Here is a 24,813-nt window from a genome sequence, read left to right as displayed (position 1 = left end):
TCAGGCTGCTGGATGAATAATCTTGCAGTGGGCCCTTATCAGTTCCAGCTTCCATTTCAGAACCTTACGAGCAATTTTGTGGCATTTTAAGGTCACTGACTCATGCTGGGCTTTGAGTCAATTCAAAGCATACTTGGGATGATAATAACACCACGTAGCAACGTTCTTTTGAATTAATCCCAGGTATTGTTTCCTAAAAAAGTCAATAAGATTTGGGGAACTATTTCAACCCAGGCTCATTCCCCACCCTGATTTTTAAGGACAATTAAAGACTCTGTCATGCTAAGTTATCACTGGAGACATTAATCCTTTTTCATAGAAGAAATTCTCCATTCACTAAAAAAGAGCCAGTGAGGAAGGCCTACCTAAGACAACACATTTGGGTTGGATCAATTCAACAGTTTATTTATTTATTAGTTATATGGCCATCCATCTCACAAGAAATGACCCTAGGTGACATATAGCAAAACACCCACACCCACACATATAAGAACACAGTCCTTGACTTATTGAGCTCAAACTTTCTGTTGCTCAGTGAGACAATTGAGTTTTGCCACAGTTGTGAAGTCAGATTCATCACAATTGTAAATTTAGTAATAGTTATTAAATGAATCTGGCTTCCCAATTGACTTTTGTTGTCAGAAGGTCACAAAAGGTTATTAAATGATCCTGGGACACTGCAACCATCATAAATAAGAGTCAGTTGCCAAGTTTCTGAATGTTGATCATGTGAACATGGGGATGCTGTAGCAGTCATGTGAGAAACAGTCGTAAGTCACTTTTTCAGTTTCGTTATAACTTTGAACAATCACTAAACGAACTGTTGTAAAGTTGAGGACTATCTGTATACCATAAATATATCAAAACAAGTCATAGTAAACACTTTTTAAAAAGAATACCACATTCAAGAGATCAGCAAGAGGGCCATCTCAAGATCTCCCTAATGAGACCTGCAGGCCTCCTGATTACATGTGCCTGGTTGCTCCAAGAGTTATTGGATTAAATTAAATGTCTTGACCTTTTCAATTTGGATTTAGCTGGATTTGGCATGGAGAACCACTTTCCCTGATCACCCTGATGTATGGATGTGTACTAAAATAGAAGGGGGGGGGCACTATGGGCAACTGTTGTACTATTAGTATCCTGTATCTCTTGGCAGTTTTGGGTACCATCAACCATAGCACTTTGTTGTAGTAGCTGAGGGAGCTGTAGTCTGATTTCCTTGACTGCTTTGCAGTGGTTTGCTTATATTTCACCGTGATACTGGGATGCTTTGATCTACAGGGATTGTCTCTCTAGATTCTACAGATCTATCCCTGTAACGGTGTTATTTAATACATTATGAGCCACTGGAAAGGATCAATTGCAGGTAGAGAGCAACTAGCTTAGCTACTCTACCAAGGATGCCAGTGGACATTAGTATCCCATATGACTTAGCATAATTAACAGTTGTGACTTTTTTCTTATGTGAAATCCATCTCCACTCCCTGATCTCATTCCTGCCCAGCTCTCTCTGAACTATTTGCTCACCTTTTTCACAGGCCAGATGCGCCAGCAAGGAAATTGTCTGGATGGTTTTACCAAGACCCATCTCATCAGCCAGGATACCGTTGAGCTTCTTTTCATACATAGTAACCAGCCAATCGAGACCAATATGCTGGTATTCTCGCAGCGTTCCACGCAACAAATAGGGGATTGGTGTCTTAACCTGCAAGGGAGAATGGTAATATTAATTTGTCTGTTTTATTTTGCTCCCTCCCTAATTGGCTGGCCCCAGAAATGACTCACCTGTGTGGTTGCCAAGGTATAGCCTTTTGGCTGCAGGCTCTCGGCTGCTGCTGCAATGTCTGTGATCTCTTTTTTTGGCCCTGGGGCTGGAGTTGAATCATTGTCTACCTCGTGACCATTATCATCATCCTGCTTCAACAGGTACTCAACACCAAAATCTTCCTCCTGGGTTACTGAAGCTTCCCTCCTTTCCTCTTCAAGGGCATCCTCTACTTCACTTTCCTCTTGCTCACTTTCTTCATCCTCTTCTGTGGAATCTGGAGGCAAAATCAGCAACATCAGGACAAAGCCGTACTACATAATCCCATTAACTATTGGACCAAATGTGCTTCAGACGCCAGGGAAAGTAGTTGTCTCCTTTCAATCGATGATTTACAATGGCTTAGAACTATATATTGTTTTTCTACGTAAGAAATCACTCATCACAGTCTCTGGTTTTCATTAAGACAAATCCAACGTATTGTTTTTAGACCAGCAGTTTTGCAAAGTATCAATTTGGAGAATTAAAAATGTCCAAACAGTTCAAAAATCCATTCAGCTTTGATATCATGCAAAAACATTCATTTACATCAGGATTGCAAAATCTTTTCCCCTCCAAAATGTAAAACTTCAACTCTCAACAATTGTAACCAGCATCGATTGTACTAAGGTGCAATCCGCATTTTCAATTGCTCAACCCCGAAATGATCGTTGACTTACCTGAATGCTTCTATGTGCGCTGCGAGGGGAATCCAAGCATGGGTTAACTTTATCCATTAGCCTAGAGACTGAGTTATGTAATTGTTGACCATGAGCCAATGAGGTAAGTAAGTAGATCCAATGTCAATAGTCAAGAGACCAGTAGCAATAGCAGTGAAATGAAGTCTGATGTCAATGCCCGGACCAGCCGAAGCTGAGGGCAGGTTTGGATTCCCCGCGCAACGAACATAGAAGGACCGTTCAGGTAAGACAACGGTCTTTCTCCTATGTGCTGCTTGGAGAATCCAAGCATGGGACATGCCAAAGCAATGAGAGTCAAGGGCGGGAGCTAGGCTGGTCAGGGGCCCAGGTGGCGAGAGCACCCTCTGCAAGACTCGCCGTCCGAAGGAGGCCTCAGCCGAGGCATACATGTCCACTTTGTAGTGTCTGATAAAGGGTGACGGTGATGACCAGGTTGCTGCCCTGCAAATGTCCTCCACTAATGCCTGCGTTGCCCAGGCTGCTGTGGTAGCCGCACTTCTGGTGGAATGGGGAATGATGCATCTGGGAACCGGCTGGGATTGATTGTCATAGGCAAAGGTGATGCACCCTTTCAACCAGCATCTTCTGTCCCATGGATGATGGCTGAAAGGACACAAACAGTGCCTCCGATCTTCTGAATGCTACAGTGCGTTTTACATTCCGGCGAAGCGCCCTGCGAATGTCAAGGTGATGCCACAGACGTTCCTGTGGATGTGATGGGCGCGGGCAGAAGTCTGGGAGAATGAGCTCCTGTGGCCTGTGAAACCAAGTGTTAATCTTTGGAAGGAACGCCGGGTCCAACTGCAAGGATGAAAGATAGAGGTCCGCACAGATCGACAGTGCTGCCAATTCCGACACCCTCGTGGCCGATGTATGGCCACCAAGAAAACAGTTTTGAGGGTCAGCAACATGAGACTGATCGTGTGAATGGGCTCAAATGGCACAGCTGTGAGGGCTCTGAGTACCAGGGACAAGTCCCAGGTAGGGTAGCAATGCACTACCGGTGGCCTGAGGTTCGTTGCGCCCTTCAGGAATGAGCGGACCCTTAGGTGCTGTGTCAAAGAACAGCCCTGCCCGGCACCAATCACCGTTGATAAGGTTGCGACTTGGGGGTGGAGAGTGCTGGGTGTCAAGACCCTTATCTAAGCCCATCTGCAAAAATTCCAATACTTGTGGCACAGACATCTTGATTGGGTCAACGCCAGCTGTCTGACACCATCTGCAGGTCTGCCAGGTGGCCTCGTAGATACAAGTCGTGGATGGGCATCATGCCGCCTCAATCGTGTCGATGACCTTATCTGAAAAATGTTGTTGAGTCAAGATAGTCCGCTCACGTGCCACGCAGCTAACAGCAGCAGTTAAGGGTTTGGGTGAATGAGAACCCCCTGGGAGAGGTGGATCTGATCGTCCGGGATTCTCCAAGGTCGTGAGACGGAGAGATGAACGAGGTTGCCTGTTTTGCTAGGATTTTCTGAACGACAAGCGGGATGATGGATAGAAATGTAAAGGTGTAAAGAAGGCCCTCCGGCCAAGGATTGCGGAGCGCGTCGATGCCTTCCGCCCCGGTGTCAGGTACCTGGTGTAAAACCACGGCAGCTGGTAGTTGTGAGGCTGCACAAAGAGGTCCATGTCAGGCCGGCCAAACCTGCAAGAGTTCCTGGAATAGAGTAGGATGGAGGCACCACTCCGCCTGGTCTATAGTAGTTCTGCTCAGCCAATCCGCCTGCGTGTTGGTTGCACCCGATATGTGCTCTGCTCGGATTGACAGCAACCGGTTCTCTGCTCAGTGGTGGAGTCTCTCCACTTCCATCATCAGGGACTTGGACTGCGTGCATCCCTGGCGGTTGACAAGAGCCTTGGAGGCCACGTTGTCGGTGAGAATTAGTACGTGGTTGTTCGTCACCAAGTTCCGGAATTCGTGGAGGGCTAGGTGAATGGCCCACAGCTCTAGCCAGTTGATGCTGTTCCTTAATTCCTGGTCCGTCCAGCGACCTTGCGTGACTTGGTCCGAGGCGTGGGCTCCCCATCCAAAAAAGCTCGCATTTGTCGTTACCCCGATGTGGTCTGGCTCCTTGAAGAGGCATGCCCTGAGTAGCTTGGAGGATGTCCACCACCTAAGAGACCGTAACACCTTGGCTGGTAACTGGACTCTGATTTGTGAGTGACTGGTATAGGCCCTCTGGAAGGGGAGCAAAAACCATTGGAGCGGGTGAGCATGGAATCGCGCCCAGGGAACAATGTCTATACACAATATCATTTTCCCAAGCAGCTGGGAAAGAATTGCCAGCGGCAAGGATCTCTGCGACATCATGTGACTCACCAGGATGTGTAGGCTTTGTCGCCTCTCCTGAGACAGGACACCTCGCAACTCTCCGAGTTGATGACTGTCCCGAAGTGCAAGAGAGACGTAGTTGGCTGCAGGTGACTCTTTGGAAAGTTCAAGATGAAGCCGTGCCGCTACAAGGTGTCCATTGTGCACTGCAGGTCTTGAACTGCCTAGTTCTGGGATGATGATAGGACCAAGATGTTGTCCAGGTAGCAATTGACTCTTATGGGTATTGAACGAAGAGAAGCGGCTATGACTGCCAGCAGCTTCGTGAAGGTCCGTGTTTGGAGAGCCAGGCATCTGAGGTGGTTTCTGCCATTGGTGAGCGAAGGCTGTTAACCGCCCGCCAATAGGTCCCACCAATGTGAGTCACCGGTATCTACGAAAGGACCGGTTGTTGCCTCCACGAAATGGCTACCGGCCCCGAGACTGATTTTGGATCTGCTGGCAGCCTCTATCCCTGGTACCGGAGCTGTCCAGGGTCCAGTCTTGTGTCTGGGTGTAGGGTCTATTATACTGGGGAATATAAGGGTTGCGTTGTAACCAGAATCCCCAGCACGAAAAGGCTGCCTTCTATTGCCACGTTGCTGTCTCCTGTCCGCGCGTCTGCTGGTTGACAGGAGCACCTTGTGCTTGTCCCTTATCTCGATTAAGATAGGGTCCAACGCAGCACCAGAGGCCCACCCTTGAAAGAAGTCGATGCCAAGCACCATTTGGAACAAAGGTCCACCTGCTAATGGCAGAGCCAAAGGAGGAGGCGGGACACCACATTGGATGCTACAGCTCGAGACGCGAACTTGACCATGTTGTGAGCAGCATCAGAAGAGAACTCCAACGCCGCTACCAGTTTGTTGACATCCTGGTGGAGGCGCATGTCATCAGGGGCAAACCTGCACTTTAGCTGCCTAAGCCAGACAAGTGAAGTCCTATTGAAAAACGAGGCCACCTTAGCAGCCCATAAAGCCCAGGCAGCTGCCTGGTGGGTCTTGCGGAAGACCAATTCGGCCTTGCAGTCCTCTGCTTTAAGACCTTCCGAAATTTCGGACGGAATTAAAGCTGGGGAAGTCAAGGCCGCTACTGGTGGATCTACCGGAGGGAACTGAAGGATGCTATCCAGTTCTGGCATGGAAGTATAAAGTTTTCTGTCCCCGTTACTGGGTGGGGGAACAGCAGTTGGTTGCGTCCATTGTTTTTGGACAACGTCAAGAAACAATTTCGGAAAGGGGATGACATCCTGTTCCTGCATCTGTTCCGCAAACAGACGTTCCGTAGAATCAAGCCCCACTGCTGTACTAGACTGAGTGGTGGCGCCCCCCATGTTGGTAGTGGCCTTTGCCTTGTACAAGAGGGACTTAAATAACGCTGGATGAAACAAACCAGAAGAGGTAGGTTTGTCCTGTGCTAGGCCCTCGTCATCCCAAAATTCTATGTCTGCCACTTCTCCCTCCTCGCCTAACACCGAATCCTTGCTGTAGACCAAGGGCAGGGGTGATGGAAGGTCCACCTGGCGGGTGGACAGATCCCTAGGCAAGGTTGTCGGTCTGGACAATTGGGCCCTGCGATGCAATTCTGCATCTACACCCTGTGAGATGGCAGCTGAAATCATTTGATGACACTCAGGGGGAAGGCCGAACTCATGGCCTTCCTCAGTTCTGAGGCCTGCAGCCATGGGTGCAAAAGTACCCAAGGGCCTTGTGCGCGAGGCGCTTGGGCCGAGGGTGGACTGATTTCAGAAAGGCTGGGGGTGATTGGGTCATCAATTCCCCCTCCTCAGATGCCATTCCCTGGGGGAAAGGGAGATCAGGAGACCAACCATGGGTGCCTGTCAGGTGCAGGGAAGAAATGGGGGAAGGCCCTTGGGTGACTTGCATGGGAGGTGACCTACTTGTGGCCACAGTGGCCTTGGATGAAGGCCTGAACTTTGCGTTTGGCGGCCCTATCCGGTGCCGCAGACAAGATGTGAGGACTCTGACTAGAGGCCCTAGTGGTGGCCCTGCCTGCCCTAGCGCTGGCCTCTGTGGCGTTGGAGGGAAGCGGGGAAACATTATAAGCCCCAGCACTGCCTCCGGAGATGGACTGAACCGCCATAGGTACAAACGGAGAGAATTGAAAGGCTCAATCTCACAGCTAAATACAGAGCAATTGCGCAGCTATAAACAGTGAAGCTGCCTCTGTCTGTTGAAAAGAACTACTGCGTGTGCCAAAAGGAGCAGCGGCGCACCGACCTCCTCGAGCAAAGAGTAAAATCATTGGCGTACCGCCGCAATTCAGGCACGAACTGCCAGACACACTCCTTCCAGCCGCTCGTCAGCGCGCAACCAAACGGCTTCAAAAATGGCGACCGCCAGTACAACCGGCGGAAATTCAAACCAAAGGCTCCAACGGCCGCTGACCCACCAGAGTCCTCCAGCGATCTAGGAATCGTGGCGGCAATGCGATGAAAAACCTCTGTGAGACAGACCATGCTAGCACTAACGGGTCGTGCCCTCTCCAACCGGTGCAGGAGTGGCGAACCGACTCCCAACCGCGGTAATCAGCGAACGTAGAGTGGCGAACATGCTCTCAACCGCGACATGAAGGTAAGGCAAATTGCATTCAAACAAAGCTTTCGCGGCGATAATTTCCCCCCTCCGGCCACTAGAGCCTTAGGGAAATTGCTAGACGTGCCAAATGGTCTCAAGGTTGACAGCGAACTGTCGCCTGTCAGATTCAGCCGGGCACAGAATCGCACTTGCTTCCTTCTCAAAACAGTCAAATAAGGCAACGAGGAATCCAGAAGAATGAATTAATTTGTCTAATAGTCCTAGAGCAAATTGTTTTACGTCTCTTTAGGCTGGACTGAATTAAAAAACTGGACTATCCAGTCAGAGGAGGCGTGGTCAACAATTATGTAACTCAGTCTCTAGGCTAATGGACAAAGTTAACTCATGCTTAGATTCCCCAAGCAGCGCACAGGAGAAATACAGGAATAACTATAGTTGTGTATTTTCAGAGGTCGCTCCTCTTCCTTCCATACCTGAGTGACTAGTGCTGTTCTCCTCCTCTGATTCTTCCTCATACTCTGAAGTAGTAGGCTCCAGTGCCTCCGATGAAGTGTCTGATGCTTCCACTTCAAAGTCTGAAGCATAAGCACCAGCATATTTCTGAAGCAACTCCTCCATGGGCAGTTCACCTATGAAGTCCAAAAGAACTTGTCTTAGGGCCAATAGAACCTAAACGAGTTTGATCTCTCTGACCTCATCTGCTTATGTTGAAGTTATCTTCCCTTTATGAAGTGGAAAAGTTTCGAAATGACTTATCAACCGCAACTAGAGGCTATGTTTTAACCCTACCAAATTCTAACCTCAAGACATACAGTACTGTATTGGTGCTTAATCTGGCCCTTGTTCCTTCAACAAATTCTAGGGATTATGGTTCATGGATCCAGCAAACATTCAGAAACACAATTCAGTAATTATTGTTCTGAAGGATCATGGAATCCCTCATAATCCTCATTTGCTATCCCAGGCTACAATCTCTGTTCGAACCTTCCTTAGCCAGATCATCCAATTCTTTGCTGTGATCCACATTTCCTTCCAGCTTTTCTTCAGCATCTATTGTTTCTTCTTCATCTTCAGCTGAGAGAGAAAGGATTACCTATGTTACTGGATTACAATCCTAACCTCATCCCAATTCTCATTACATTCAGTCAATCAATGACCCACAAAACATGCTTACCTTCTTCTTCATTGGCCGTAAACTCCTCATCTTCTTCATCAGGTTTCCAAGGTTTCTTATTCCTCTGAGTGACAGGTTTGGGTTTTTCCTGCTGAGTAGAAGAGGGGGAAAGACTTCAAGAGACAGACAGCAACAGGAAACTCTCCATTGCACATAGCATATAACAGTAGGACAGAATATTGAAATTTAAAAGAGATCTTTTTAAAAAAACTTTTATTTTAAATCACATATGTAATTGATGCTTATTGGCAAATATCAATTGTGGAGACCAGTTAAATAGCAATACCACTTAGAATTATTTACTGCTTTACAACCCTCTCTAAAGGGTTTACAGAGTCAGCATATTGCCCTCAACAATTTGAGTCCTTATTTTATCAACCTTGGAAGGATGGAAGGCTGAGTCAACCTGGAGCTGGTGAGAATCAAACTGCTGGCAGTCAGCAGAATTAGCTGGCAATACTGCATGCTAACCACTGTGCCACCCCAGTGCAGTATGACTTTAAAAACGGAGAGGTTGGATTCTTTTAATCCCAGCCTATAAATACAAAGTGCCCTATCTTCTCTGCTCAAGATTTGACTTGAAGGATACCTTTAGTGTCTCAGAGGTCTGACTTTCCTCATGCTCAGCTTCCTCTTCACTCTCACCCTCTTCTTCTTCATCATCATTGTCAGAGCTGGAAGCACAAGGAGATTCACTGAAGGAATTTTCTAAGATTTGGGGTGGCAATGTCTGGAGTAGCTCCTCTAAGGGCAGTTCACTTTCCTGCTTTAGCAGCTCAATCTCCCGCAGCTGTGTTTCTGAATCATTCCCTTCCTGTTGTTCCTCAACTTCAATTGTCTCCTCGTCATCTGACTCTTCATGGGGTTGGAAATCCCCATCTGCCAGAGAAAAAGGATCAGCTGCAACATCTTTCAAATCACAAAACCAACTTTAGATGTGGGGATTGGGAATGGACACTGAAATCCCATACCCCATCCCTAGGAAGCGAATACACTTTCTAACAAAGCAAATGTCTTTCAGTGGGAAGGTGTGGTTTGAGATAGAAGCCATACTAAGTGGGTCACCAAACTCAAAGAACAGAGACTGACCTTCATCTTCCATAAGCTGAGCAGGGGGAGTTGGACTAGAAGCAGTAGAGCCAGCATGGGAGCCACTGGTCTTGCTGGGAACTGGAAGAGTCTCATTCAGGCTTTGGGTTAGCAAGTCGGAATATTTTTCTGTCTGGCCCACTATAAAATCCAGCTGCAGATCCAGTGCTTTTTTCCGTTTTTCCTCAAGACGTGACTGCTGCTTGAATTGCACAACCTAAAGAAAATTTGTTTATTTATTAAGTTTATATGCTTCCCATCTCAGAGTTTGAAACAATTTTGAGTGGCTTGAGTTAAGAAATACCAAACTGCATCTTCAGCAGAATATTATTGGGCATAATTGCAGCCATCCTTTCCTCTGCAACCATGAAAAAACAAAGAGAATTTTGACTTTGTCTCATAGTTCAAAAGCATTTTGCTAATAAGAGATAGGCCTTTGTCCGGAATGTTATAAGGTCCTGTTTGAGCAGGAAGGTAGACTAGAAGGCCGCCAAGGTCCCTTCCAACGCTGTTATTCTGTTAATCAGATTTTTAAAAATAAAAATGAATCCAATTACCTTAGGACAATAGCTCCAGTGAAAATTTTAAAAGCCTACACCAGTATGGTCTTGAACGCTATCTGAAACTATAAACCTATTGGACAATGGGAACTTGTCCTTCAATTCATCCTGTCTCATATGGAGTTGGTCAGGGGATAAAAATGAGGAGAAATCCCTACATGCACTGCATCAAGTTTTTGAAGGGATGGTGACATATAGCTATATAGGCAAAAGTAACACTTAAAGGACCAGATATTTCATGCATGCATTTAACATTTAACACTTTTGATTAGACACATAAAATAAGAATAAATTCAATATGACATGGGAAATGGTCTGGTATGTACTTGCCTATGTATTTAGGCTATCAAGAAATACACATACTTTTCCTGACTCTGGACAAGGATTTCACACACCTTCTCAACGTTGCTCCAGAACTGCTTGACCTCTTTGGCAATGGAAGAAGCAATGCGGCGCAACTTGGCTTGCTCCTCACGTTTGGCTCGTTCTTCTTTCTGCTTCTGTTCCTCGTGGTGCCTGATCACCATGCGCACAACCTGTATGATACAAAGGAGAAAGACGGCAGATGCAAATGACCAAAATCCACCATATGTGGCCATATTTTCTACTTTATCCTGGGCTATATTTTAGGAGATATTAATTTGCTGGAGGTTTTATTGAGGATAATCATACTGTGCCTTAGCCAGTTGAAATAGCACCAATGACATCACTTAGCTGCTAGATTATACAGAATTCCAGAAATCCCACAGCAGCCATGAAATAGTTAAGCAGCATTTCATTGCTTCTAAAAAGTATAAAGATAGGAATGGACGGATAGATGCAAACCAGCTGAAAAAGTCTGGAGAAGGGACAGTTTAAAGATGCCAGAACCCACCTTCCTGGCAACACCCCTCTTCCAACGACGTTCTTGAGCGAAGTCAGCAGAGAGCCACTGCATTTCCTCACACAGATAATCCCAGTGCACTTTGGGCCGAATCGGCTCAGGCACCTTTGAAAGCCTTTTCAAAGACCAGAATCCTTCCTTCTTCATTTCTGCAATGCGATTCTCAATTTCTGCTTCCTAAAAAAGAGGCTCCAAGTCAGTTTGTTCACATACTTCCTGAAAGGCTCAGGGGCTCTACTATCTTAGATTGCAAGTGCTTATGTCCAACAGAAAGATGATTAAAATGGCCTTGTGTAGGCGTAGCGGTCACCCTTGGCCCAGTGGATAACGGGGCATGCAGAGACACGCTGAAGCACACAGGAGAAAACAAACTCCTAAAACGCCATAACATCCTGATAGTGCATAACATAACATTCTGAGATGTGCCCTACCATTGACGTCCAGGATTTGACCATATATAGACTGAGCAGTAGATTAGAAATTGTACTTTTACAGGCTGTTTTTAACCACATGCTATTGCTCCTCCTGCCTTTGTCCTATCTCAATAAAAGGGGCTCTCAGACCCCCAATCTGGGTCGCTCCATCCCGAGAAAGATCGTGTCCTGTCTTTTCTCCACATTGGCCTCATGGACGAACAACGGGAACGTTACACAAGAGCTTACATGTTTTGCCTGCTCAGCAATCTCTGCATGTGTCTTGTCCCACATGCTCGCAGGATCAGGAGAGATATACATCCCTGATGATACCAGGGCTCTGTTCTGCAACTTGGGACCATCAAAACTTAGGTGACTGTCCAAAGAGGAATCGTGGGTGAGATGTGATGGTGAGATGCTCCCACTTGAGGCAGGTGAGCCTGAAGAGGCTGGTGACACTGGATTGCTGCCTGTCATTTTGTCTGATGTAGTCTGAAGCGCGCAATGCAATATAGAAGGAAAGAGAAATCAACACCAAGGATTATCACACTGCCTTCAATCATTAAAATATAGTTAACTCCAGAAATAAGTCTAAGTGAAGTCTCAGAGAACTTCCTTTGGTTTGCCACAAAGCTGCTCCCTACAATGTATCCCACATTATTTTAACCATCACTGAAAATCCAGAGATAGTCTGCTAATCCAGAGGGATTTGCACATGGGTGCTTCTCACCTCCAACTCTACCTGTGTGTGCAGCATGTGGTGTTGTCGTGGAGGACTGGTCTGCATTTTAATTCGCTCTTGGTCTTTGCCTCTCGTCCCAATAGTTTCAGTTGCGGTTGTAGTGCCTGCGTCCTGTTCCAGTGCATGCTGCGAACCGGCCTCATTCTGGTCAGCCAGCCACTGGGACGAGCCGTCCAGCTCCTGGGTTTCTTGGCAGCCCAGCCTGCGCTCGGGACTGCCTGACTCAGAATTAGCTGAATAAATTTATGAACAGAAACCAGCATTTAAAAACTGCAGCCAAACTGAAAATTTTTCAAAACTGATGCACATACCAGAGCTTTTTTTAAAAGTACAATTAACCAGTCAAGACAAAACAAATTGACTGTTGCCAATAGCATTTAATGTAAATGGAAAAAAGTGGAGGAAAAGGTATTGAAAAGGAAATGCACTCTCTCTGTAAGGCCAACTTTATTGTTTGGGGATTATTCTAACATTTTAGAAAGTTTTTCTCCTAAATACACTGTTACTTCTCTTTCAGTTTTTATAGATGCATCTTTAATAAATCTGTTATTTGTTTAATTTGGCTGCCTGTGTAGCTCTCTGAACATTGTTTAAAAATCAATGCTTATTATTATTGTGCTGTTCCATACTATGAAAATAGTAATAATAGTTTTGTTTCATAGCTCACTACTTTCTCATCTCTGTATCTTTGGAAAAAATAGCTGAATATATGTAGTCCTCGACTTTTGACAACTGGAATCAGAACTGCTGTTGCTAAGCAATACATTCATTAAGTGAACTGCACCTGATTTTACAACTTTTTTGGCCACAGTTGTTAAGCAAATCATGCAGCTGTTAAGCAAATCCAGCTTTTCTCATTGACTTTGCCTATTAGAAGCCTCCTGGGAAGATGGTTGTAAATGACAATCACATGACCTGGTTGTAAGTATGAGGACTGGTCAAATCACTTTTTTCATTATTGCCATTACTTTGAATAGTTGTTAAATGGTCAGTTGAAAACTACCTATGTTATGATTTGAAATGTAACCCCAATGTAATGTAACACAAAGAGAATTTTGATACCACACCATCTTTTTCCAATAGAAATTTCCCAAGAAAATGTGTTTCCCCATTATGAGGAAATATGCAGCTCCAAACTTGAGAGTGCTCACAATATGTCAATGTGTGTGTTAGTTAACATTCATCAAATATGTCCTGCCTTTTGACTGCAATAGTTCCTAGTATACTCTCCTGCATATCACAGCAAGCAAAATCTAATACAGATAGCCCTCAATTTATAACTGTAATAGAGCTCTGAATTTCTGTCATGATAGTTGTGAAGCACCCACATGAGCAACTTGATTTCATAACGTTGTTTGCGAGGTTTGTTAAACAAATTCAGTGGTCATAAAGCAATCCCATTGTCTGCAAAGGGCATTTTTTGTCAGAAATTATAAGTACATACTGGTGTCCAGCAAAAATGTTAGAACTAGCAATCACATGACTGTGGGACATTGCAAACATTATAAATGTGGATTCGTTACCAGGCACCCAAATTGCAATTGTGTGTCAATAGGAAGAGGGAGGGTGGCCATCAGAAATTTGAATCTGGGTCATATTTTTGGGGGGGAGGGAAGGGGGATGTCATAACTTTGAATGGTCACTAACAGATCAGTTGTAAATTGAGGACTTACCTAGTATGAGATTCAGAAACAAACTGCATCTAACTGTTACTTTTAGGAAGATATGGTAATCAAGTATTTCATTAGTAGTTTATACAAATTCCATATTCACACACATATATATATAATGTATGTATGTATTAAAAAATCCAGCTGTACCTGTTTCAGCTGAGAATTCCACTTGCTTTTCAGACTGTACTTCCAGGGTTTCGCTTTCCAGGGGAAGACTACTCCTGAAAAGGTCAATCCAGGGCAGAGAATGGCATGTTTTACAAACATTTATTCATTTTGTTTGAGCTTTGCTCTATTTTTTTAAAATTCTCTTTGAAGCACTAGCAAAAGGCTATCCTGTTTCTCCATGACTGTAATGCAGACAGCACAGGAATAGCTTGACTACAGATTACGATGGAGACGTTTAATGTAAGCACCAGCTACCAAATCCAAGCCTATGAGAAAAGGCAAGAACCTGTTTGAGATGCTACTAAATATTATAGAGACAATTTTCTTCCTTTCTGAAAGATTTTAGCTACCTTCCACTCAACAACCACAAATCCCAGATGATCAAAATCACCAATTTTCTCAAGGTCAATTTTTATCCTCATTTCCTTCCCTTTGTTCCTGACGTTGACAATACTATTACTTACATCATTGTCTTGGCCTTTCATCTTCCTCTATTTTTTTAACAAATATATAAATTCTCTCAACCTGAAGCTTTGCTCTTAAACTGCACTATGTGCTATACACCCTCTGCTTTTCCACTAATTCTTAAACAACCCAACATCCCTAAACAAATTGCATAAATTCTTTCATCAGTTACCTTGAAATTTTCTCACCTTTCTTTGACCTTGCTAACTCCATATCCTGCTTCAGTAGCTCAGCCAGACTTTTTCCGCCCACTTCCAAACCTGGTATTTTCTCATTTGTTACCTGCTGTGCCATTGTTAACACTCTCCTTTCAACTTGCCCCAAAATGGAACTCACCTTATCGGAGCGACTTGCAGGACCATATGAATCCTCAGTTAACTTCCTCCCCTTTACGTGCAAACCAATTGGGCCTTCACCCCACATAGCGAGTCGCATTGCATTGTATCTCCTGATTGCTATTCCCATCACCCCATCCCTCCAATCTTTTAGTTCTTTTTTCCTTGTAAACAAACCAGGACTTTGCCTTTCAGTCATCAGGTTAGGACTTCCTTCTTCATGAACCTTCTGATCTGCAACACCAAGTTGAAAACCTGGTGGCTTTGGCTTCAATATCTCATTTAACCAATGCACTTTGTCAGACTTGCTTGTAAGCTCTAACATCCTTCTTCTCATTCCAAAATTTAATGGCTCAAGCCTTTGTGCTGCTGATTTTGTTGCACTCTCACCCATCACCATCAAGTTAATTCTTTTTTTTATTGCTGCCCGAAGTGACCTTGAAATACGCACATGTCCTGGCCTTATGCCTGCAGTCCACCCAGAACTTTGTTGTGCTGCCGTATAACCTCGTGTCAATGGTCTACCAAGCCATGCTGTTGGCAGTTCCTCTAGTTGATGCCATTCGTCTTCATTGCCATTAATCTCTTGTATCTTTTCCTTTCTCACTTCCTGTTTCTGCTTTGGTACCTCTCCCTGTTCTATTGCAGGCTTTCCCCCAATCTCCTCTAATTTAGGCAGCTTAATTTTCATCATTCTCTGCTCTGCCTCTGACAAACAAGACATTCTTTCCCGCCCAATTCGGTAACCCATGAAGACCATTGCATCATCTGACCTCTTGCTTACTCCAAAACGTCCCTGTTCAGCTGATCGTGTCTCCCTTTGTTCTAATGCCCTCTTGTACAACTGTAAATGATCTTGTTTTGTTAGTCTCTTTCCGTCAGGTTTCCTTAAACCGGTTACAATTAATCCTGGAGCTACTTGTGCCAACACTCTACGATAGCCTCCTGCTGACCGAATGGTCCTACGCGGTGTTACTTTAATTGGTCCTTGTCTTAGCCCTGCCAAGCCTATAATTATTTTACCTTTCACTTTGTGACTTTGTTCTTCACTACCCAACTTTTCTAATTCTCCAGTGAGCTTTATGCTTGCTTCTAATAATGCTACTTGACCTAAGCTCAAATCTCTTCTTCCCTGGCCAATTCTTACCAATTCTGCAATAAGTTCTCGGCTTAGTTTATCCTCTTGCTTATACGATCTGGATATCCCTGAATATAACCTGGAGTCTACCCCTGGTCTTTCCAATTCTGGACTCCAGATTAAAATCTTTTCTTGGGCTGGTAATTTTTCTCCCACAGTATCCATGACAGCAATCTCTGCCTTTTCCTGAGATGGCTTCACGCTTTCCATCATTTCATTCTGATTAATTGCTAATGCCATCTCTAATTCTCCAGTTTCCACTTTATCAATCATGCCAGCTGAATCCAATTGTTCGCCTTTTTCTTCTTGTTCTTTTGGCTTTTGTTCTGGTTGTGTTAAATCTTCAACTTTTTTCTCTTCAATCATCTCTGATTCAGTCTTTTCTTTACTTCTCTTATCCTGAATTTGCGTAGGTATTTCTTCTCGTATTCCACTTATACTCTCTGGTGCTTCTGTTACTTCTACATCTTTCTCTGCAATCAACTCTTCCATAGTCTTTTCCCTTGATTCTACAATTAGTGCCATATCCTCCTTTCCCATCTGTGTTTCACTAATGTCCACCAAATTTTCAACCTCAACTACTGCTACAGCTTCCATGGCAGCTAAATCTTTCTCACCCATTACTTCTTCACTTGTCTCCATCAAATCCTTAGTTTCATCTTCAACTGGTATAATCACAACTTCTTCTGTAGTCAGTTTCCCAATTCTCACCTCCTCTGTCTCTACAACTACTGGGAAATATTCCGCTTTAGCTTCAACCACTGTTAATGGTTGCTCTCCCACTGGTTTCCCACTTTCTCCCAGACTTCCCTCAACTAACTTGTCAACCTTTGTTTGATGCAGTGTTGTTGCTTCTTCATCAGCCATTGTTGCATCTCTCTTTCCAGTAATCTCTCCAGGTTCCCTGAGATTTTCCAATGCCTGCTCAGGTTTTTCCTGGGTTTCTACTGATGTTTCTGTTTCACGTGCAATTAAACTCTGCTCTACTCCAGCTATTTCCTCATCCTCAGCTTTGATGTATACCTTATTTTGTTCCTCACCTAATTCTACTGATTCTTCAGTCTGTTTCTGATCTACTGATGTTGCATCTGCTGCTACATCTTTTCCCTCTTCAGTTATCTCTAAATTGCCTCCCTGACCCAATCTTGACAAATCATTATCCTCTTTCTGAATCTCTGTGGTTTCAACAATCTCTTTTTCAGTCCCTCCCTCTGAATCCTTCTGGTCTAAAATGAATACTTCAGCCTTCTCCAGGTTGTGTGGATAATCAGCCTTTCCTTCAGTATATGCATGAACTTCTTTCTCCCTCTGATCCTCTGATTTTGCCAAATCAACTTTTTCATCCATTTCTAGAGTTCTACTCTCTTCAACAATCCCGATTTCTTCATGCTCCTTTTCTTCTGATTCTCCTCCTCCCAATTCCTTAGATTCTGCATTACTTTTCAGCTCCCTGAGACTTGATTTCTCTCCCATTTTTACTTCCCTGAGCTCTGGTTCTGCCATACCCTCAGTATAATTTCCATCCTCACCTGACACTGCTTCTCTTCCTTGATTTAATTCACCGTCCCCCAAAATTTCCCCATCCTGCCCCTCTAACTCAGCTGCCTTCAGAAGTAATGGTTCTGCCCCCTCCGTGGACTCTTCATTCAGCCTCTCATTTCCAGCATTATCTTCTTTACGTCCCTCCTCGGGCTCCATGTTCGTATGACTCTTCCTGCTTTAGTTACCCAGCTTCTCGCAAGCCTTTCCACTCGAATTGATGACATGCAGTAAATAAGTGTTTCTCCACTCCAGCCGCAAGCTTTATTCAGTTACCACAAGCTACCTCAAACTTCAGTGCTTTTAAACCCATCCACACACTCACACATCCCAAACGCCTCGAGACCTTTGCAATCACTCTGACCCTAAAGCTCTCCAAACTTGCACCCACTTTCCTCTCTGACCGGATTCCCTGAACACCCAAGATTTTAATCGCGTTTTCTGAACGTGGCCCGAAGACACTTTTCTTTCTTTCTTTCCCTTTTCTTTCTCTTTCTTCAGCCCAAGTTCGCCGCCGTTCGCTCCCTCCCCCTCCCTCCCTTTAACCCTTTGTCCCCCCTATCCCCGCCCACTTGCCCCCTCCCTCCCTCCCGGCGCCCCAAACCCCTCCCCCCCCACGCGCCCCCGACCCTCCCGAGCCCCGTCCCCTCAAGATTCCCCACCTGCCCCTCCCCCCTCCCACTACGCACAGAGGAAGCTGCAGCCGTTGGTTGGTTGGCCGGCCGTCCGGCCCGATCCGCGGCGCGCGCAAAGAAGACGAGCTGCCAGGGGAGGGGCGAGCGAAAGAGAGAACGGCGACGGCTTAAGTAATAATAGGCCGGCATCAGCCGCGGCCGTTGGCTGAAGAAGCGCGTGCGCTCTCTAATTAGCTTCCCGCTCCTTCCGCTAGCGCGCCCTCTAGAGGTAGGGGGGGAAATAACCAGCAGGGAATGCCGGGGGGGGGCGGGGAAAGTGGGGCGCGCGGACGCTCTTATTAGTTTCCTCACTTTTCCCTCCCGACTCGACGCAGAATCTCGCACTGCTCCACAGAGGTGGGTGTGAGCAAGAAGAGTAGAGACCCGGCCGGTCCGCCATCTTACCTGGGTGGGAGGGGGGAGGAGTGAGGAGGGAGGGGAGGTGCCTCCTGCCCCGCCTCCTCCTGCCGCCACCTCAGCCCCAGCGCCGCCGCCTCGGTCGGATAGAATCTGCCGCCATCCGTGGCTCCTAAGCAGCTCCCGATCGGCTTTTTCCTGTGCGTGGCCCCGCCGGTATTGCTCGGCACGTCGCTCACCCCTCCCACTCGCCTGTGAATCCCTAACGAGGCCCCGCCGAGGCAGACCCGACCCGCCGTGGCAAAATGGCGGCCGCCACCACCAAGCGCCAGGGCCAACCCCCTCCCTCCTCCCACTGCTCCCTCCGCCCGCCGGCCTCGGCATGGAAATCTCGCGAGAATTCGAGCTACGCGAGGGGGAGACGGAGCGGTACGGGGGTGGGAAAGGATTCAGCCGGAAGTTGATTCATACACAGCGTATTGATGGCGACGAAGACAACGTGGGGAACGCTTTGCGAAAGGCGAAGCTTTCTGCAACGACCATACACCAAAAACAGGGCGTGGGTCGCTCATCCCGCGTAGAAAGGGCAAGGCCATTGTGAGCGAGGGGTATGTTGGGAAATGAAGTCCCTAGGAATTCTGGGAGTTGTAGTCGCTCCTTTCCGTTCGTCCCTCCCTAAGCATGAAAACAGGAACCAGGGCGCCTCTGTTGAGCGGGCTTGCGCGACCATTCAAATTTCCCCCATATCTATGCTTCTGCATATGAGGTTGTTAGGTAAACACGCACCCATGTCCTTTACTGCACGATTGTCAATGGGAAATAAAATCCGATTTACTTTAAAACATATTTGACGGGCAGCTGGCAAATACTTTCCAAGTAGCAAAAGTTTTAGAGCGCCTCTGTTTTGACAGGAATATTAATTTAGTTGTGAAAACAGGGTACAAAATATTACAACCCTCAACCTCCAATCAACAAGGAACATGTTTGATTAGGAGCAAAAAATCAGCAATAAAAAGTGGGGCTGGCTATCAGCATGAAGGAGTATAAAACTGCCAATAACTTGAAATAATCCTGACAACAAATTCTCAGTGTGGACTTTATATATGGGTCGTTCTTAACTTGTAACAGTTCATTTAGTGACTGTTCAGTTACAACAGCATTGAAAAAAGTGACATGACCATTTTTCACAGTTACCTTTGTAGTATCCTCATGATCATGTGATAAAAATTCAGATGCTTGACAACTGATTCATACTTGTTACTATTACTGTGTCTCAAGGTCATGGGGTCCCTTTTTGCCACCTTCTGCCGAGCAAAGTCACGGGGAAGCCACATTCACTTAATAACTGGATTACCAATTTATCTACTGCAACGATTCATTTAACAACTGTGGCAAGAACAGTCGTAAAGGGGGGACAAAATTCACCTAACAAATATCTTAGAAAAGCAATAGTTGGTTCAGTGGTGGTCGTAAGTCAAGAACTACCTGTATTCGGCAAAAACAGATGCACTTTTTATCAATAAAATATTATTTTCACATTATAGATAGAGCATCGTTTTAATATTTTAAGTTGCAACCAAAGGTACAAGGTTCATCAAGGGCTTATGTCTAGGTTAAAAAATAGTATTGTGCAGTTAAGCTGTTTCTTTCGATGGTGTTATATAGTTATAATAAAAAAAAAGTTATGCTATGCATTGTTATACTGTATTTCGCTGATTTTGAAAACATTTCCAATTTATTAGAATATTATTTTATAAAATAGGTTATACATGGGAGATATGATAGTTTTAGTCATTCAGCTTTGGGTAGATAATTTTTTGTATGTGTCTAACTCACAATGAATATTTTTGCTCTGTTTTTCAGGCCTATATCTGAATTAGAAAAGTGGCGTGTCTACCACTGCTTCATAGATTTCTTGAAGATGACTGCATATGATTCCATTCTTTGGTAACCCATCTTTCTATCCAAAGGATATTTAAATTGCTTAATTCAGCTCCCCTAAGTACATTCCAAGGAGAAAAAAATATTTAATGCAATGTTATTCCAACAGAATGTTTGAGTTTGTGTAAGGTCCTCTCCAATCTTCTCAAGAAAGCAAAAGTCTTGAAACTTTTATTGGAAGATTATGTTGGCAATGGAATTTTCCTGCACAAAATGTTAGACTAAACTATTGCAGTTAGAGGCCCTCCTAAAATCCAAAACATCACCAAACCAATCCCAATGTGTGAAGATATTATGGGAAACTCAAGCCGAGAAGGTGATAAACGCAGGTCTCCAAGGCAACGCTGCTGCTCTTCTCCAGAGAGGAGATAAGACAGCTGGCTCAGGCACATTCCTTTACCCCTCCCAAGGTCCTGAAAGTTACCGCAAAGTAAAGCAAGGAAAGAAACAGAAACCCCATACAGAAATCCCCCCCCAAGCCTCCCCCTCCCATCAGAATGACAGCCTCCCTATAGGAATCTATGGGTCCTGACAGTTTGGTAGTCCTCAACCTTACAACCATTCATTTAGCAACCGTTCAAAGTTACAGTGGCGCTGAAAAAAAGTGACTTACCACCAGTCCTCACACTTATAGCTATGCAGCATTCCCTGGGGTCACATAATCAAAAGTCAGGTGCTTGGCAATGGGCATGTATTTACAACAGTTGCAGTGTCCCACTCTACTCGGAGGAGAGCCTTCTCAGTGGCTGCTCCGACCCTCTGGAATGAACTCCCCATGGAGATCCGGACCCTCACCACCCTCCAGACCTTCCGCGCCGCTCTTAAAATCTGGCTATCCCGGCTGGCCTGGGGTTAAAGATTTTAACCCCTACTCGAAGTGTATGACTGTTGAGTTCTTAAATGATGTAATGCTTTTATGTTGTAAATTGTTTGTCCTTCCCCCACCCCTTTTGAACTGTGAGCCGCCCTGAGTCCCCCCAGGGAAAAGGGCGGCATACAAATAAAGTGAACTGAACTGCAATGGCAGATCATGCGATCTTCCCACTCAGCTTCCCACGTGCAAAGACGGATTATCTTAACGATGGCAGTACAATATAATACAATACAATAGCAGAGTTGGAAGGGACCTTGGAGGTCTTCTAGTCCAACCCCACCTAGGCAGGAAACCCTATACCGTTCCAGACAAATGGCTATCCAACATCATCTTAAAGACTTCCAGTGTTGGGGCATTTACAACTTCTGGAGGCAACTTCTGTTCCACTGATCAATTGTTCTAACTATCAGGAAATTTCTCCTCAGTTCTAAGTTGCTTCTCTCCTTGATTAGTTTCCAACCATTGCTTCTTGTTCTACCTTCAGGTGCCTTGGAAAATAGTTTGACTCCCTTTTCTTTGTGGCAACTCCTGAGATATCGGAACATTGCTATCATGTCTTCCCTAGTCCTTCTTTCTATAGACATACCCAGTTCCTGCAACCGTTCTTCATGTTTTAGCCTCCAGTCCCCTAATCATCTTTGTTGCTCTTCTCTCCACTCTTTCTAGAGTCTCATCATCTTTTCTACATTGTGGCGACCAGAACTGAATGCAGTATTTCAAGTGTGGCCTTACCAAGGCATTCTAAAGTGGTATTAACATTTCACGTGATCTTGATTCTATCCCTCTGTTTATGCATCTAGAACTGTGTTGGCTTTTTTGGATAGCTGCTGCATACTGCTGACTTAGTGATTCAATTAAAACTGGGAAGGGGGGGGGTGTTGTTGTAAAATCAGGTGTGACTCACTTAAGAACAGAATTCTGGTCGCAGTTGTGATCATAAGTCAAGGACTACCTGAATTTTTATTGTGAACTTGTGCTTTGTGAAAATGTTTTCTATAGATGTACAATAACTGTAGCAGTTAAATCCAAAGTCTGCACAATGCAAAAGCTATGGCAGAAAATATACAGATGCTACAGGAAAGGACAGCCTAACTGCTTTGCTAGGTACTTCTATCAAAGCATATGCAAAAACAAATTCCTTCAATTTTGAAGTTATCTAATTTTCTTTGAAAAATATTTTAGCATGATTCTGAATATTATCTAAACAGTCTGTTGGATACATGAGTCAGTTTGAAACCACTGGATGTAATCGTGGCTCCAAATGGGACTACCTCATCCATGTACATATTTATTTGAAAACAGATAGCCATCTATCAAATAAAGCAACATTTTCTCTTGCTGAAGCATGTTTTTCTCCATTAAGCCCTACTATTCGAGTTGTTCGCCGCCCGGAGAAGGGCGGCATACAAATAAACTAAATCTAAATCTATTCGATTCACTTTCTGAATATATTCTTGACAACAAAAATGTAGTGGTTAAGTCACCAGGATAGAAAGTGGAAGACTTTGAGTTCTAATCCTGACTTAGCCATAAAAGCTGGCTGGGTGACCTCACACTCTTAGTCCAAGTGATTTGTGGGGAAAGGAGGACGAAAATGTGTTGAATATGTTTGCTACTTTGAGACATTTGTAAAAATTCAGACGGGATATAAATAAATGTAATAAATCCTTAATCCTGTGTTTAATATTATTTAAATTCAAAGGACTATGGCTTTTTTAAGGACATTTTAATGTATTCTTATTCCAATCTCAAAAAGTACAACTATTTTTGGGGTAATTTTTTGGACTTGTAAGAAGCTACACTAAATGAATATTTGCTTTATTTAATGAGAATTTTGTGTAGAGGTTCTTCGTATTGTTTCTGCTTTTTTAAAAATATACTTGAGTTAAATCCACTGATCTCAATGGCACTTTAAAATCGAAATGCACAGGACTATACTTGATATTTTGGATGTTTTGATTTAGAAAGACACAAAATATCATATTGATAACTTCATGATTTTGATCCTATCTTCTTGAAGCTTTTCAATAAATTTATTATAGCTTTTATTTGAACTTGCACAAATTTACCTACTTCATTGATTACAAATTGACAAAATGTTTGGTAAAAATTCATAAGAATTATGAAGATTATAGGAAAATAAGAATTAATTTGCGTGTTAAAATGTATGGTACTTTTTATGTCTACTACTGGAACAATCGGCTCAGAATATTAAACGTTGCAGTTTATTTTAATGTGTTAATCCAAATAATTTTGCACGATAGAAGTGCTTGCATTTGTTTTCCATTTTATTTTTGAAAATACATTGTGTGTGTATGTGTGTGTGTGTGTTCTTAAAAATTGAGATTTAGAAAAATTGGAAAAATGGATGCTGTGGTCTCTGACATTTCAGGATTTAAAGATGTGTAGAAGCTTTTGCCACCATTAAATATTTAAGACCTTTTAATTTCTGAATTGGCAGAGATAGAAGGGGGAAATTAGTACTCCCCCATCCCACCTCACCCCGTGCTTTGTACCTCTATTTTTTCCTGCAATCGTTAAGATTAGATTCCATCTAATTCATGGGGTACGGGGACACGGTGGCTCAGTGGCTAAGCAGCTGAGCTTGTCGATCAGAAAAGTCAGCAGTTAGGCAGTTCAAATCCCTAGCACCAGGTAACGGAGTGAACTCCCATTATTTGTCCCAGCTTCTGCCAACCTAGCAGTCGAAAGCACGTAAAAATGCAAAAAATGCAAGTTTTCTACTTGCGCCTTTGGCATTTATATCATGCGGGCCACATGACCATGGAGATGTCTTCGGACAGCGCTGGCTCTTCAGCTTTGAAAGAGAGATGAGCACTACCCCAACAATAACTAGCACGTATGTGTGAGGGAATCTTTACCTTTACTTTATACATGGGATATTGTACAAAAGGGTGCTTTGAATTAATTCCAGTGAGGCTGATTTCTGGATTGCTGCTATGCCGATCTCAGGTGAGGCTATACTATTAAATTGACAACAGAATTTGGAGGGATATGGTGCACATCAATGGTGCAAATACATACCAAATGTATTTGGGGCTAAAGGAGGTCGCAAGATAAGCATTGGCTTCTTTGCCTTACAATTCAATATAACAGTAGGAGAGGTGTGGAAAGTGATTTGCCTTTATAAATGCCTTCCAACATTAGGAATGTTTGTGCTAAGTTTGAAAACTCAGGCACAGCATCTAACTGACCCCGGATCACCACAGAAAAACTAAGGAGGGTTGGACAGCCTTAGAACTTCAGGAAGCTGAAGCTAAACTGAAAAGATTAAAAAATATGGAAGGCAGCAGTGGGGGGGGGGGGGAGTCAATATTATTACCGATGAAATTACAGGGGTATGCTCACTGAGTGTGAACTGAATTGAAAAATTCTTTAACTACCAGCAAG

The 24,813-nt window shown here is 44.3% G+C and overlaps 2 protein-coding genes and 1 long non-coding RNA gene across 4 annotated transcripts in view; 1 reads left to right on the top strand and 2 right to left on the bottom strand.

The window, feature by feature from the left end:
• The window catches only part of SRCAP (Snf2 related CREBBP activator protein), a 31,995-nt gene extending 19,621 nt beyond the window's left edge, over window positions 1-12,374 (bottom strand). Inside the window, exons 1-11 of one of the 2 annotated variants that reach the window (XM_032237504.1) lie at window positions 12,227-12,374; window positions 11,746-11,988; window positions 11,075-11,260; window positions 10,596-10,736; window positions 9,641-9,857; window positions 9,141-9,430; window positions 8,552-8,642; window positions 8,362-8,451; window positions 7,851-8,006; window positions 1,789-2,045; window positions 1,531-1,708 (exon numbers count right to left, since the gene is read on the bottom strand). In XM_032237504.1, coding sequence (XP_032093395.1) covers window positions 1,531-1,708; window positions 1,789-2,045; window positions 7,851-8,006; window positions 8,362-8,451; window positions 8,552-8,642; window positions 9,141-9,430; window positions 9,641-9,857; window positions 10,596-10,736; window positions 11,075-11,260; window positions 11,746-11,988; window positions 12,227-12,283 — 1,906 coding nt within the window. In that variant the 5' untranslated portion in view covers window positions 12,284-12,374. The remainder of the gene's footprint in view (window positions 1-1,530; window positions 1,709-1,788; window positions 2,046-7,850; window positions 8,007-8,361; window positions 8,452-8,551; window positions 8,643-9,140; window positions 9,431-9,640; window positions 9,858-10,595; window positions 10,737-11,074; window positions 11,261-11,745; window positions 11,989-12,226) is intronic. The other variant, XM_032237503.1, reaches the window with a different exon arrangement.
• Window positions 12,375-12,446: 72 nt separating this feature from the next.
• On the bottom strand, window positions 12,447-18,081 carry LOC116522545 (titin homolog). The gene is made up of 2 exons (XM_032237505.1): window positions 14,059-18,081; window positions 12,447-12,471 (listed from the first exon to the last, which is right to left on the bottom strand). The coding sequence occupies exon 1, from the start codon at window positions 17,713-17,715 to the stop codon at window positions 14,713-14,715; it is 3,003 nt and encodes a 1,000-aa protein (XP_032093396.1). The 5' UTR covers window positions 17,716-18,081; the 3' UTR covers window positions 12,447-12,471; window positions 14,059-14,712.
• Window positions 18,082-19,015: 934 nt separating this feature from the next.
• Window positions 19,016-22,102, top strand: LOC116522610. Its single transcript, XR_004256985.1, has 3 exons — window positions 19,016-19,195; window positions 20,451-20,534; window positions 22,069-22,102. It is a non-coding gene; the product is annotated as an uncharacterized LOC116522610 (long non-coding RNA).
• Window positions 22,103-24,813: the final 2,711 nt, after the last annotated feature.

The sequence above is a fragment of the Thamnophis elegans genome, chromosome Z (genome assembly GCF_009769535.1).
Source record: "Thamnophis elegans isolate rThaEle1 chromosome Z, rThaEle1.pri, whole genome shotgun sequence".
Classification (NCBI taxonomy): Eukaryota; Metazoa; Chordata; class Lepidosauria; order Squamata; family Colubridae; genus Thamnophis; species Thamnophis elegans.
This window is presented reverse-complemented; position numbering and strand designations above follow the sequence as displayed.